Genomic DNA, 15,769 nt, shown 5'->3' with positions numbered 1-15,769 from the left:
TGGATGAACAATAAAGACCTCTCAATATGATAGCTAGGCAGGACTATATAAAATACATTAATGAACCCTTATTTAAAGGTCATTGCAGATTTCGATAAAACAGTATCAATCTTATGTTGGGTTATACACTTTTTTTCATATATATGTGTGTGTATGTGTGTATAAAAGACAGGGAAGAAGTAATACAAAGTCAACAGAAAATGGAAATGTACTTTTTAAAGTTTCTAATGCTAGGAGAAGATGTCATACGATGTCTTTTAAATAAATTGTAAGTCAAAGATATAGTATAAATCTTAGAACAAAAATTAAGATTAAGCAATATTCAGAAAATTAAATACTAATTAATTAAAAATCAAATGTTTCAAAACAATTGAACTAAGAAAAAAGTTTTCATGATAGCAAAGAAGTACTACGAGTAAAACATAAGATAAATACTGGAATGGCAAATAAATGACCAGCACTTCTAACAGTTTGAGGATAGGATATCACACAAAGTTCTAGTGTGTTGTGGACATGCATAATGACCATGACAATTACTGGTGGCCAGGCTGTAGCTAGGGTTTGAAAGGGAATGGATTTGATACAGGACATATAATTTATAGGACTATTTTATATTACTCATCCAAGAATTCAAATGCAGAAGAGTGCAAGAAATCTGTGCACACATTAGAGACCTAAACTATTCAGCTGAGGGCCTAGATCCTACAGAAATGTCCTGCACAAATCCAGCTGAAAACCCAGAGCCCATGGCAATGTCCTTAAGTCCAGCCAGAAATATAGCACCCAGGACAATGTCTCACGCAAGTCTGAATCAAGGATCTGCACTGGGAAGGCACAAAGGCCAGTGGTGGAAGCTAGCAAGTCTGTGGTAGCAGGGTGAAGGAGTCGTGTCAGTAGCCTGAGGGATATGTACTGGAGCCAGGAAGCAATGCTCCCGGTATCACAGCCATCCTTAGTGACAGCAAGGTCCTGAGCTCCTCCAATGATAACATCTGAATTCTTATCAGGAAAACCAGCACAAGCTTCTCCAGAAGGATCAACAGCACCATCTTAACTTCCATTTCTTTTTATGCTGTTGGTAACAATCCCCAGGTGGGCCTTCCACACCAAAAACCACAGATTGAGTTCAGTTAATTGCTACATGTTGCTCATTGGTCAATCCACAAGTTTACTGCACAATTAGTAACTGCATGGACTTGTATGTTCACTTCTTTTACAATTCTCATGTAGCTATAACTTGTTTTGTGATTCAATTATTTCTTCAGGCTGTAGCTTTATACACAAAATCAGAGGATGTGCAGTTTTCAAGCTGGGTCCCATGAATCCTAGAAAGGGTTCAGAGGACAGAGGTCCCCTTGGAAAAGAATCAACTCTTTCTTTGGTATGTATTCATACATTAGGGCTCTGTGTATGATTGTGTTTGGGCAGAAACTATTTCTATTTACGGAAAGCTAGAGAAACTTGCTGGCTGGACTAAGTGGTCTCTGTGGCTCCTCTCTATGCTAGTGACTGCCACTCCTCTGATGAGCAAGCAGTGTAGTAGGTTCATGGCATTCTGCTTGTGAGCACTACCCTGACATTGAGGAGGGGGCAAAGTGGAGTTTCTCCCATTTTAAGACCAAAATGTTGGCAGGTGAGGGGGAGTAAATGTCTATGTATCTGTTGGTCTGCTTCTCCAGTCACCTGTCCATCTGTCTATTCATCCACCATCTAGTTATTATATCCATCTCCCAAGTTACGTGTGAAAAAAATCCAGGGAGAAAACAGTATCAGATATTTTAAAGCAGTGGGATGCTGGTTTCTCTTAATGTTTTGCTCTTCCATAGCTGGATACCTTTCAAGTCCTGGGAATAGGATGACAAATATTTTTCGAACTATTCCTCTTGGAGTGTGGCATAGTAAACATTACTATTCTCTTTTCAGCTGGGAAGGTCACTTTACTCACGTCTGGAGATAACCCAAAAGTCATCTCATACTTTGGCACAGAAAGGATTCAATCTAATCTCATGCTAGTTTAGGACATATAAAGCAGAGAATAGTGGTAAAAGCTCCTTGGGCAGGGTGGGACTGAGGTAGGCAGAGAAGTGGTCTGGGAGAGAAGGGGATGGCCATAGGCTTGAGCGCCCACTCACTGGGTGGATTCTAGGGGGCAGAGCGCACCTATGGCTGCTGCTGTGCTGGCTGGTCAAGGCTGTCCACATGCTCCCTGCTGTAGAGCCACAGCTGGACATCTGTCCCTCTACAGGGTTGCCAGCCTCGGCAGCACTCATGAAGATGTGGATGTCATCTGACGGTCCTAGGGCATCCTCTACATGGTCAGTGTCTGACAGCAGCCCTCCAGGAGCCAGGCGAGTCCTGTTGTTATACACCAGCAAAAGGTTTTTTTGTTCAATTCAGAGGGAAATCATGAGGTTACCATGTTATCAGAATCCAAGGAAGTGTTCCAAAGAGATGGGGACCTTACATTCACCCTACAGAGTAGTTTGTCTTTCACCATAGAAAAGGATACATCAGTGAGAGGTACACTTAACTAGACAAGATTGGACAGTAAGAAAGGGGTTGGGCTTGAGGAGTTAAAGGAGGTGCAGCTCAGACTGGCTGTTGTCAAGAGAACTGCACCAGCTCTCATGGCTCCATGGGGTTGTCAGGGGGTTGCTCAGCTCCCACTGGTTGGGCATAGCCTCATGCTTTAGGGATTTACTCCTAGTGTAAAGTTTGGATCAACAACCCCCTTGGCGACATCCTGGTGCCCCCTGCAGGCACAGTGAGTGCACCACACTGGATTCCTGTAATCACTGTTAGCAAAGAGGGCTGGGATCAGACTAGGACCTGACGTCCCACCTGAAGGGTGCCTGTCCTACTGCACTGAGGTGCCCTGCACAGATGTTCCTTGACTGCAGCCCTGTACCTCAAAGCTCCATATCCTGGACCATCCCGCCCCTCACCTGGCTTCCCTGCAAGGCACAGACCCAATGAGTGGTGGTCAGTGCCACCCATCTGCCAATCACAAGCCACGTACTAGGGGCCTCTGTTGAGTTTATATACATGCTGGGAAGTTTACTTCACTTTCCTCTTGATGACTGAGGGTCAGCAGCATCTCCTATATGCTGAGGCAAGAGAACCACAGCTCTGAGGTGATGGTGGCTGTGCTCACACGACAGGAATTTACCCCTGGGCAAGCACCCACATGCTGCTCCCAGTCAGACTTCTGCAGATGAAACCAACTTGGGGGTTTGTCTTTTTTTTTTTTGGGCGGAACTGGGGATTGAACTCAGGCCTTTGTGCTTGCCAGGGAAGCACTTATTCCACCGAGCCATCTCCCTGGCCCCAAACACAAACCTTAGTACCTTTTTTTTTTTTTTTTTTTTTTTTTTGCGGAACCTGGGATTGAACTCAGGCCCTTGCGCTTGCCAGGGAAGCGCTTATTCTACTGAGCCATCTCCCTGGCCCCGGGGGTTTGTCTTCTAATTGGCAAGCAGGTGGTCTGCTCTGATTCCTTTGTCAAAGTGCTTTCCAGAGCACTGTCCTCATGTCCATGAGTTGAATATGCCTGTTGTGCTAAACCAGTGTCACCTTCAAACTTTTAAAAATGCTTGCCATTGCTCCACTTTCCAATTCTTTGAACTTGTTTTTAAAAGGATTTGAACATTTCTGCCTGTTCACTAGCTTACTGTATTATTCTTACAGTAGTACATTACCCCTAATGAGATGACATGCAACAGCTTTAAAGTACTGCTGCTCCACACATACTGGCTTAGGCTTGTGTAGAACTGAAGGCCAGCCACACTTAGATGGCCCACAGGCAGCTTGGAATGAGACATTAGGCTGGGAAGACAAGAAGCAACTTATAATCACATTCTGCGACATTTGTTTCATAATCTGAATATCTTAAATATTTGTAAGTATTCTAAGAAATAAGGCTGTTGACATATAGACATAAAAATCTTACTGAATGGTACTACACTGTCATTTCTACAGGCCAAATCTTTACAGCAGTGATGGCGAACCTTTTAGAGACCGAGTGCCCAAAATGTACTCCAAGTCCACTTATTTATCACAAAGGGCCAACACTGCAACTGAACCTGAATAGAGGTTTTAGTTTAGAAAAGAACTAAAATCCAATGCTGGGCTGCTGGGGTGACTTGGCTGTGCGCCCGCTGCAGCTCTCGTGCCACAGGTTTGCCACCACTGCTCTAGACTTTCAGGAATCCCACACAGTAACTGCCATGTATGAGAAATAAGCCATGGGTGTGATGTAAAATTTTCTAGTAGTCACATTAAAAAGATGCAGGTAAAGTTTTAATGACATATTTGAAGTACAAAATATTTCAACTTGAAATCAGTATATCAATGAAATGCTTCACAATCAATAAAATACCTTCTGCTTTCAGAGTGGGATTTTGCAATTAGGTATTTATACGTAGCAGACTGTCCATTTCTATCAAGCCAAGGATTCTGACCACAGGAAGACAGGGACGTCTAGCAAAGCTACAGGCCTTCCTCCAGAACTCTACCCTACCGTTTACTCAGTAGGGAACTTATAAAAACATAATAACCTCCTTGCCTTTCTTTTTATGGGGATACACAAAGACTTGAAGTCCATTTTTTAAATCCAAATATTAAAATGTATACATAAGCTTAAAACATAAAGTAAAGGCTACATTCAGAGATTAGCTTAAAACATGAAATTTAAAGTTAATGCCCTTCCATACTCTGTATGTTTCTTCTTTGTAAGAATCTTTTTTGTTAATGTGTTCTACTCTATTTTGAAGATAATGGTACAGAGTATATTAACCTTTGTTTTTCTTACTATTTCATAAAATCTTGTTTTAAGAAAACCCATCTGAGGCATCTCTATTCCTCCAAAGCGAGGTGCGGTGCTCACACTCACAGCTCAGTTGCACTGTCATGCCCAGCAAGGCCCCTGTGCTTGCGCATCGCCCAGCATCTGCCCGTCTCCCGGGGGTGCAGTTATAGTGGGCATGGTTGTTACCAAGGCAGTGTCTCTAGTATCAGCGCTGACGTCCTGAACAGCTGCTGCCTTCATTCCTCACCATCTACGGAAGTCACCTATGTACAGTGAGATGTATTACAGGCTAGGAATGACAACTGCTGAAGGAAAATAGTAAGGAACACAGAGGCAGGGCACACATGTGACCCTTGCCTGTGGAGATCTGGGAACAATGGCTAAGAAAGCCTCTTTCCTTGAGAAGGAGACATTTAAGAAAAGGCTCATAGCAGGGGCCAGGGTTCGATCCCTGGTACCACACGCCATGCCAGCCCTGCCCCCAGGGTGCGCTGAGATGGCGATTGAGACTGGGCGTGATGGCGCGCATTTGTAATCCCAGCACTTGGGGGGCTGAAAACAGGAGGATCACTATGAGTTTGATCTACATAGTGAGACCCTGTAGACTTTCCACTAAATACATTAAAAAAAAGGCCCACAGCTGTGAGGTAATGTAATATTGACACTGGGGGGATGAAGAACAAATGCCAGGCCTGGGCAGAGCCAGTCCGCCAGACAGAACCCCTGAGACAGAGCATGATGGAAGTGCTAGGTCTGGAGGTGGCGGTAGGAGGACCTCAGACTGTGCAGGTGAGTGCCTGGGCGCATGATTAGAAGAACCCGCAGGGCTGGGAGGAGCAGCTCAGCTGCACTGAGGGCTGGAGAGTCACTCCCCACTGAACCATGCCCTGTAAGGGCCAAGGTGAAAACAGTGCACTTCAACAACATGACATTGTCCTACAAATTATGGTTTGCTAAGATGAAAAATAAAATAGATAAATAAATTGAAATAGTCCCTGGTTGCTTATTCTGATCCCTGGAGCTGCACAGAAACCAGACTGACCAAATGTCATGGTAGGTAACAGTGGTAGGTATAGGTGTAAGTAAAAAGATTTCTGTATATGTTTATTTAAACTCTCCTAAAACATAAAAATCAGAATGACTTGCTGAAATACAGCTTAGGCAGTGAGTATAGAGCACAATTAGGAATAACATGCTCCAACTTTCCACAGGGGCTTTTTTTTCCTAAAAAAGAGTCCGTATCTTAAGAGATACCCATTTAGATGAGCATATGTATTTTTGTTTTCATTAAAATATTTTTTCCTTTTATGATTAGTGTCTATTGAGTTTACAAAACCTTGAGTTTCAATGTATATGTTTTCACTAATCCCTCCACTAACACACTGGGATTTTCAGGGGGGTTTCTAAAGTGCCAAAATGCATATGCTTCCCATAACTTCATGTGAGCAATGTAATGTGTAAAGAATCCTAAAGGTCACCGCAAATCCTGAAGAATTCCAGGTTTCGTGACAGGAGAAGAATTTTGCTAACAAACTGCTCAATTAAAATCCAGGCAATTTACTTTAAGTCTTCATCTTCTGGCCCTTATTTCTATAAAATATTGTAACACACAGCTTATTTAAAATTCAGCATGTGGTTACAATACCTAAGTGTTTTGTAAAAATTTGTTTTCAGAATTCCTAAACATTATTTTCTAAATGTTTATGCTATCTTTGTTTTTCTTTGCTCCATCTGTCTTCTTTTCTTTCCACAAATTTCCGAAGACGATTCCTAGAAAGAGGATTATTCCTACTGTTCGGTTGGAGGTGAATTTATTCCAGCAGTCCGCAGGGCTGTGGATGTCCAGAGTGCAGATCTGTGGAGGAGGAGCACAGTGCTGTGTCAGGACCTGAACTGACCTGGGGCATCACAGATAAAGAAACCAAGCCAGGGAGGAAACAGTAACTATTTATGGGATTGGAAGTTAACAGGAAGCCCTGCTGTACTGAGTTGCCTCCAAGCAGGAAAGTCTACACATCTGTCATAGGAATTGGCTAAGGAATGTCCTGACTAGGAAGGAGTCCCTGGCTGGGGTGTGGGATCGAGCGCCCAGAGGCACTGCATGTCACTCAGTTCTCTACAGGAGGAGCATCTTTAACCCCCAACCCAAAGGCTCCAAGATCCATCAGTGGAATAAGAACTGCCAGAAGGCACGAGGGGAAAATCCCATTGCCTCATGCGACAATGCAGTCAAAATAAAGCACAACAACCCTCTACCAAATACATTAAAAAAATAAACTGTTAAAAAAATAATTGTCTAAAACTGCCATCAGGCTATGGTGAAACAGGAAATGAATACATTTTGTGTTCAGACTTGATTTCCATCTCTTAGTCAGCTATATGTGTATGTATGTATGTATATATGTATATATATATATATATATATATATATATATATATATATATATATATATATATTAAAAAACAAAAACAAAACAAAACCCCACACCAACCAAACCTAAAACCCCCACTAGCCTCAAGCTCTTCAGATAAGGGACACTCACCGTGTCCTCAGCAAGCCTTTCCCTACACAAACCACTTGAAGCTAGCCTCCCTCAATGTCCACTGCCCAGTGGCAGCTCTGTTCTGTGGAGCAGTCATGAGGGAAAACAGGTCTGCCTGGGCGGGATGACCCTGCACAGAGCTGTCTGGTGTGCTGGATACACTGAGTGTTTCGGGCTCCCATTCACCAAAGGTCCCCTACTCCATTTTACCATGACAGCCAAAGATGCCCATGTTCCTAAACCTCCCTCCCAACGCCACTTAAAGGAGACCTGGAGACTGATTGGCAGAAGGCGACCTCCAGCACAAAACCCTCTTTCCTGAGGAAGGGAGTCCAATTTACAGTATTTACACTGTGAGTCTCTCAGGCCTGTCTTACTCTATCCAGGAAACCAGAAGACAGTGGCTTCCTAAAACAGTGCACTGAAGACCAGACAAAAGACCACAAATGCAATTTAGAATATAAAGTGGTGGGTTCCACATAATTTCACATGTGCAGTTGTTCTCATAATTTTTGCCTTCCTCTGCCATCTGATATTTAGGTGTGTAAGTACTAATATGTATCCACTATTAGCCCCATCAATGGGTGCTGACAGCCTGAGTTCAGCTGAGTTATAGCCAGAGGGAGGCTATGGAATTCTGGCACCAACAACTCACACCTTCCGTGTTTATGGTGAGGATAAAGGGCAGCGAATAAAGCCCACCTGACTCTAGTCTCCTTCATACCCTGTGACACCAGTCTTGCCTACACTGTGGGACACTACAAAAACCTGTATAAAATATAGTGCCACCTTAGTTCACAAATGCTTTTGTTTACAATCTGGTTCACCAACAGAAATGTTTGGTAAAATTTTGTTTCTGTGTGTGGAATCTGCATTGGGTGATGCATACAATACAACCACAGCTAGTTCTCCTCTAAGAAACTGAATGGGGTTATCTTCCGGAATTGTGGAACAAATTCAAGGTGCCATTGTAGTCAGCTATATACAGGTTCACTAACATCTTTTTTATTCTATTAAAAAAAAATAACAGCAACATTCCTACAAAATTCCACCTACTCTGATTCAATCAGATAGCTACAGGGGTCAGGGGTTCGACCCCCAGGCCTTGGCCCCGCCCCTGGGGTGCGCAGAGCTGGTAATTGAGACTGGGTGTGGCGGTGCACCTGTAATCCCAGCTCTTGGGAGGCTGTAAACAGGCAGATGACTACGAGTCTGATCTAGTACTGAGACTCTGAACACCCTGTAGACTGTTACCTAAAAAAACCCCAAAACCCAAGTGTTTATTTTTTTTAAAAAACCAGTAATAATTTGACTCAACCTAGATATTGTTTTGGTCACTGCTGAAAATTTTCCAGACATGAAAAGTAATTCCAGGAAAAATGAAGATAAAATGTAGGCTTAGGTTATATTGTGTATTTAAAAATAATGCAGCTTTGTAAGATCTACAACCTGCAGAAGAATTCCATATTACTTGAATGGTTAAAGTATCCCAATGATACATTTCCCTGGGTTATTTAATTAAAATAAAGCTTTAAGCGCTAAAATAAATAAATAAATAAATAAATAAATAAATAAAATGCAGCTTTGGCTGCGTGTGGTGGCACATGCCTGTAATACCAGCACTTGGGAGGCTGAGGCAGGAGGCTCACAAAGTTCCAGGTCAAGCTGGGCTACAAAGGGAGTTCAAGCCAGCCTCAACTACATCGTGAAACCCTGCCTTAAAAAGACAAAACAAAAACACAGCCTTTATTGAGAAGGTGGACCCCGGGAAGGGAAGTTCAAAGCAGGACAAGTCATTGAGAAGTTAACTCCTTGCCCAGTAAGTGAAGACAGCATTCTGTTTATATTACCTATGCCAAGGAAAAGGAGTGAGAAAGAAGGAAATGGCCAAACCTGGTGCGCCAAGTGGGCAGTGATGGTGAGAAGGGCTGCATAGTAGGGCGGGGTCTGGGCACAGCTCACGCCCACCAGGGTTAGAGCTGCCAGCATGGCTGTGCTGAAGCCGCTCAGCCACCACTTGGTGTTTTCTTGGAACAGCAGCGCCGTGGACCTGAGGCCGATCAGAGCATCATCTCTTTTGTCCTGACAGCGGGAAGTAATCAGAAACTAATTTCTGAGTGCATCCTTGTACATATAGCTCATACTTGGAAGAACACAGCTTGGTGGCATTAATATAGTCACAAGATGCAGAACCACCACTACCAACTAACTGCAGAAGAAATGCTCTTTGCAGAGCAGGCAGATATACCAAACAGTGAGATGGCAGTGACTCCCACATAGTCTGGCCAGTGGGGGCATGCAGCCAGGCAAAGGGGCTCACTACTGTGGAGACCCTCACCCCACTCAACCCCACCAGCTGTTTCTTTATCCTATGGCAAGTCCTAAAGACACTTTTATAGGAGCTCCCTTCTACCTCAGCGTTCTCAAGTCTCCATCATTTCTTGCACACTGCAGTTTCAAGTTTGCCAGTGCCACAGGTGTATAAAAATGCTCACTCAGCACTCACTCACATCCCTCCACTGCCACTTCTTGCCCAACTTAGCTCACCACCCCTCCACCATCCCCACTCTACACAACCAGGCTGGAAGCTGACTCCCACCTAGTGACGTGTTCCCCCCCAGGAACTATAGTTTGTATGTAGGAACAATACTTACTGAAAACTCTTACTCATGAGGTGTTAGTGAGCAGAATAATACCATTTGTGATCATGAAGACTCAGACACAACTTGAATGGACATTTTTAAAAATATTGTTAATTTGAAATAATTACAGTGTGCTGAGACTATGGACCACTATGTGGTCCTAAAGGACAATGGCAAGAAATCAGTGAAAATAAGGGAAATGTTTATTGCTCACCACACATGAAAAAGCTGCCCAACACAATGGTTAGAGGCGGTAAACAGACACAAAGGAGCATTGGACTCGAGCCCAGACCTCAGCCCTGCCACCTACTAACTATGTGACAAGGACAAGGCCCTTCTCCACATGTCTCATCTGTACAATGGGGATAATAAAAGTACCTTCCTTGCAGAATCCTATGGGTCATAACTCAATATTTGCAAAGTATTTAGAACAATGGAAAGTCAGTGCCTGGAATACTGTAAATATTACTTAAATGCTTGAAAATAAAACAGAATAAATGAACTGAACTCTTTGGTAAACAAAGGTAAAAATGAAACAATAATTTTGTAGGAGTCAAAAGCTACAACTCTTGTTGCATAGGTCTTGCTTTATCTTGGTCTTAACCACCCAGCAGAAAGGTATAAAAATGAAGTAAAAGAAGTAAAGCCATGGTGTTATGTTGAGCTGTAGGGGACTCACGTCAACAATTTCTGACATTGCCAGTGAAGTGGAAGACCCAATACTATTATGGACTACTGGACTTTTTCAGAATATTTTGCTGAGTTAACACACCTATAATATTCAAATAACAGAACTAAACAAGAAAAGGGGATATGATGAATGCCCATTTTGTATCTGTGTATTCAGAATGGTTAGAATAGATAGCTACATTCTCTTAATGAATAGAGGGATTTGTTCTAATAGTGTTTGTAAATAGGATATTATGTCCACATCTTGTACAGCAATTAACCACTAGGAAGAATGTATGCAATGTGTTAATTATTGAAACTGTCCTACCAATTTGGTTTGAAATACTCTCATTGCTATTCGTTTCTCAATAAAATTATGGGAAAAAAAATTTGTAGGAGTCATGGAATCATGACTTTCTTTTTAAGAAAAAGAGAATTTCCCCTTAGTTGGCTCTTACTGACTAGTTCTTATAAAACAACAATACCTAAACCAGTCAAAAGACATAGCACTCTTTACCTGATGAGCATAAATAGTATCATAGATTAGTGTCCACATGACCCCAGCAAAGTACAGAGGCAGGCACACAGAGGGGTCACAGGAGCCCTTCACAGCTGACCAGCCAAGTAGCGCACCCCAATTGAATGTCAGCCCTGCAGGGGACACAGAGAAAAGTGGGGTGGACTGAGGGTTCCAAGGGAATGGAGCTGTCACCTGGCTCTGCACTGCCCCTGTGGGCTGTGCACACAAGCTCCGTGAAGTCTTCTAAGTCCATCAGTTCCACCTTGCAAGAAAGGAAACAAGCTTAGTGTAGTAAAGGCATCTCCTACTGAGGCAAGCAGAACACGTATCCCACCTTCTGCATTTGGCTTGGCCAACAAATGGTGGTGGTGCTGGGGCTGGAGCTCAGACCCAGGGACTCATGAATAGACAGGAACACTTTCACACCCCCACAGGCCTGTCCCCACTGAAGACTGTAGGGAAACACCCAAATGGTGATAACTCCCAAATCTCCACCTGCAGGCTCTAGACATCTGGCTGGACCTCCTTGCCCACAAGTCCCTCTACCACCTTAAACTCAATGTGCCCGGTGTCTTTACTCTTAAAACCCTTCTTCCCCTTTGTGGGGTGGCTGCCCTCAGCTGACTCAGTGCCTCTCCACTGAGCTCCTGGGCACTCATCACGCCACGGGGTACGCCAAAGGCCTCCAGATCTGTAGTCTCCTCCTCTGGCTTCTTAGAGATGGAGACTGCGTCATCTTCCTGTCTCCCAAGTACTCTGCATAATTCCCCAGCACAGCATACAAGTAGAGGTTCAATAAATGTTTGCATTAAATATACCATTTTTTAAATATCATAGTCTGGAAATGCTTATCTTCCTCCTACCAAAAGATTCTCAGGTCAATTAAGAATGTAAATTTTTTTTAGATAACAATGACAAAAGCATCCAATGGGAGTGCCTCTGGAAAGGATAAACATTCTACCACAACTTTCCTCTAAGCCAGGCTCTCATCAGTTTCCTGGATTGTTTTTGTCCTTTTATTTACTAGAAAAGTGGCTCACCAGAATCATGTTAGGACTATTCTACCATCTTCTAGAAATAGAATAAAAAATTCAAGGAGCAGATACTTCTATATAAATTGTACTAACCTATCCACCCACCAACAGTTACTGGATTAAATACCTACACAAAAGCTTCTCTTTCAGACACTTAAAATTTACTAATGGAGAGACCAGGAGGTGTGCCTAATCCTGTTAAAATGAGGACAGGAAGCCCCAGATGGACTTCTTCCAGGAAGGTCTAAGGAGGTGGCACAGAAAAGAAGGGAGTTATCCACCCCACAGTACTTCCTACCTGTACCCACATTCTTCAGGGTCCCCTGACTAACCCTCTCTTCATGACAGACCTAGATCTTTAAAAAGCACTATGGAAATACTGTGATGATAATCATAGAAAGATATGCAAGATGTCATAGCAAAGAAGAATGACTAATTGGCCTCTTTTATGAATATAAAATATAGAAAAGAATAGTTTGAGCATGCTGAAAGAACTAGCTGTCTCAAGCTCACCCAGGGCTAGCTGAGGCCAGTATGTGATTCTCTTCATCAGGGGGTAGGTGATGACAAGAAGTAATGATGCTGCTCCCAGAGCTATACTGAAAACAGAAAAAGCAGGGTTATGTCGCCATCACTTGGAAGACATAATACTACCGCACATGTTTTGAAATCTTAAATAATGTTTTTTGTTATAAATTCTCTCTGGACTTCAGCTTTTCCTATTATAAATGATTAGAAAAATATTTAATGCTGACTAAACAATCCAACAAAATAATAGCTGACACATACCACTGAGTGGCTTTCATTTGCTAGCGCATCACAATTTTCACAATGGCCTAAGACCCAAGTACTTCTATTTCTTTTTGCAGACGAGATGAAGTAATCTGCTGCTGTCACATAGCTTTTCTACAGCAGAGCTGAGACTGAGACCCAGAATCCAGCCTGCTCATAGCCTCTTTATTTATTTTTTTTGGGGGGGATGTGGGGGTACCCAGAATTGAACTCAAGACCTCACGCTTGCCAGGCAGGCGCTGAGCCACTGAGCTACATCTCCAGCCTGACACAGCCTCTTTAAGCCATCCTGAGCCTAAGCATCCAGCAGACGAGGCTTCTCCTTTACTCATGATGTGAGTTAGTTCTCAGGAAAAGGCAAGCATGCAAACCTAAGATGCTCTTTAGTTCCTGAAGTCTGGCTCACAGCACCCCCAGAAGCAGCTCCCAAGGGTGTTCTCAAGTTATTCCAGCTGCCAGCACACGGCCTGATTCAGCCTCAACTCTACACTCAGGCTTATCTCCCTTCCAGCTTTGTCTTCCCCCCCGCCCCTTGAAGCCCTTGGTAAACAGGTGGCTAACACAAAAAAGTAGCTGTATCTCTGTTTAAGAGATACAGGAAGGGTGTTCCCATTTTATCCTTGTCACTGATTAGTTGCATGGCCTATCACTGACTAGTTCCAGCAAGGGGAAGGATACAGTTCTTTTTGAAAAATGAGTCTGTCTGTGTTTCCCCACACTCTGGAGACAACCTCCAGCACAGAGTACAGGCACACACAGTGCATACACACTTAGCCTTTGGAGGAGCCTGTGTCCCTTAAGGGACACAAAGCACAAATAAGGTGGTTCAGAACACATTTAGTGCTGATCTCTTAACTCTTTTGGGTGAAAGTATTGTGGACTTTTGTTGTCAATGTCATTTTGTTTTGTAGTACTAGGGATTGAACTCAGGATCTTCTCATTGAGCTGCATCCCCAGCACCTCCTATTTTTAAAGTTTTGACACAGGATCACACTAATTTGCTAAGTTGCCTCGGCTGGGCTTGAGCTTGAAATACTACTGCTTCAGTGTCCTTCCAGACTACTGGAATTACTGTGTGTGTGCTGCCATGCCTGGCTGGCTGAAAGCATTCTTGTGGCAGATTTTTAGCTTATGGTGCATTAATGTACTTATGCTGCATAATTTACAGATCTTGGATAGGCAGGCAGCCAATAAGCAACTCTGATGATAAAGATTTTTCTGTTTTATTTTTACTTTCTCCATCGCAGAGTCTATATATGTTTAGAAAAGATACATGTACTATACCTGTAGTAATTCAGACACAGAAGAACACCCAGGGCCAAGGTCAGCTGTCCCCCGAGAAAAACCAAGGACTGAAAAGGTGAAATGTCTCCGGTGGCTATTGGGCGGTTTGCTGTTCTTGTAACCTTAACACAGAAACACAGAGCTGTCTTAGCCTCATGCACAGATGCTGTCACTTAAACACTTAGACAAGAGACGTTCTTGTGGTATACCCTGTGGGACAAATACAGTGCATCCTTGAGTTAGGGCTGGCTTGACTCGTGAACAACTTGGGTTATGAACCAAATTTTAGTTTTAACTTATGACCAAAGTCTAACCAAGTGCCAGTGGCTCGTGTTTCCAGATAGACTCAGATATAGATAGATAGATAGATAGATAGATAGATAGATAGATTGATTGATTGATTTTGGTGCAACCAGGGATTGAACTCAAGCCAGGCAAGGGCTACTGTGCTATCTCCTTGGCCCCCAGCTACAGATTTAAATTTTTAAAGTTCTGGAAGGAATATTAACATCCTTTCTTATATGGGTTTAATTGAGAAATCCTGGGCCAATGTCTCTCTAAGGATGCTGAGATCTGTGTATAGAGAAGAGAAACTTTGAAGGCTGTGTAGGGAGCCTGAACCTTCAGTTGATAACCTGAGTAGCAACCAGCCCTTGGGAATGCACTGAGTTCCTAAGTCAAGGTCTACTGTATGAGTGAAGAGTGAAATCAACATTAAAGTGTTGTCAAGAATTAAAACTGCCTATTTAAAATAGCTTTGAAAAGAGCTAAAAATTCCCACCATTCATTCCCCTTTCATTTGATTTCCCAACCCCATCTCCAAACAAGCAAAACAAAGCAATTTCTTTATCTCGCTCTTTAGCTACTCAGGATCACAAACAGTAAGTTCAGTTTCCTCAAAGAAAAGAGGGTCAAGAATAACAGGCATTCTAGGAAAGGAAAATTACAACATGTTGGGTAGGACTAACATAACAGCACAGGGGCTGTTTTGAGCATGGGAAGCATTATAGTCAGAAATCAGATGCGAATAGGGAAGATATAACCGAGGTGTCTAAGAGTAGTTTTGCCAGCTACCTAAGCACAGTCTGGGATATTGTACCAATTGCACTCATGGGGGGTGGGGGGAATCCCTGTGAAATGCTGTGAAGAGAGTTGCTAAGTAGATGAATCATATGTACTGCTTTTCTTTAGAAAATATGATTAAACTCAACCATAAATAAAGAACGCTATCAAACTTTTCAATATTGCTAGAAATTAAGAAGACAGGATCTGAGATTAGAAAGCCCAGTACTTAAAATCTACTACTTACTGGCTGTGTGAGTTTTGGCTAATTATTTAAACTAGCTTGGGGTTACTTAACCTGTTAAAGGAAATAAAGAGAAAGAAGGAATAATAACATCTTACTCACAGGGTAAGTAAATGTACTATCTGAGGCACACAAATATGCAATCACTATTATTTATGAATAACTTTTTTTT

The 15,769-nt window shown here is 42.7% G+C and overlaps 1 protein-coding gene across 1 annotated transcript in view; it reads right to left on the bottom strand.

The window, feature by feature from the left end:
* Positions 1–5,376: 5,376 nt before the first annotated feature.
* Coq2 (coenzyme Q2, polyprenyltransferase) overlaps positions 5,377–15,769 on the bottom strand; it is an 18,616-nt gene continuing 8,223 nt past the window's right edge. The window contains exons 3-7 of the mRNA XM_004629275.3: positions 14,292–14,413; positions 12,729–12,814; positions 11,179–11,312; positions 9,244–9,432; positions 5,377–6,662 (exon numbers count right to left, since the gene is read on the bottom strand). Coding sequence (XP_004629332.3) covers positions 6,501–6,662; positions 9,244–9,432; positions 11,179–11,312; positions 12,729–12,814; positions 14,292–14,413 — 693 coding nt within the window. The 3' untranslated portion in view covers positions 5,377–6,500. The remainder of the gene's footprint in view (positions 6,663–9,243; positions 9,433–11,178; positions 11,313–12,728; positions 12,815–14,291; positions 14,414–15,769) is intronic.

The sequence above is a fragment of the Octodon degus genome, unplaced genomic scaffold (assembly GCF_000260255.1).
Source record: "Octodon degus isolate 3935 unplaced genomic scaffold, OctDeg1.0 scaffold00028, whole genome shotgun sequence".
Taxonomy (NCBI): Eukaryota; Metazoa; Chordata; class Mammalia; order Rodentia; family Octodontidae; genus Octodon; species Octodon degus.
This window is presented reverse-complemented; position numbering and strand designations above follow the sequence as displayed.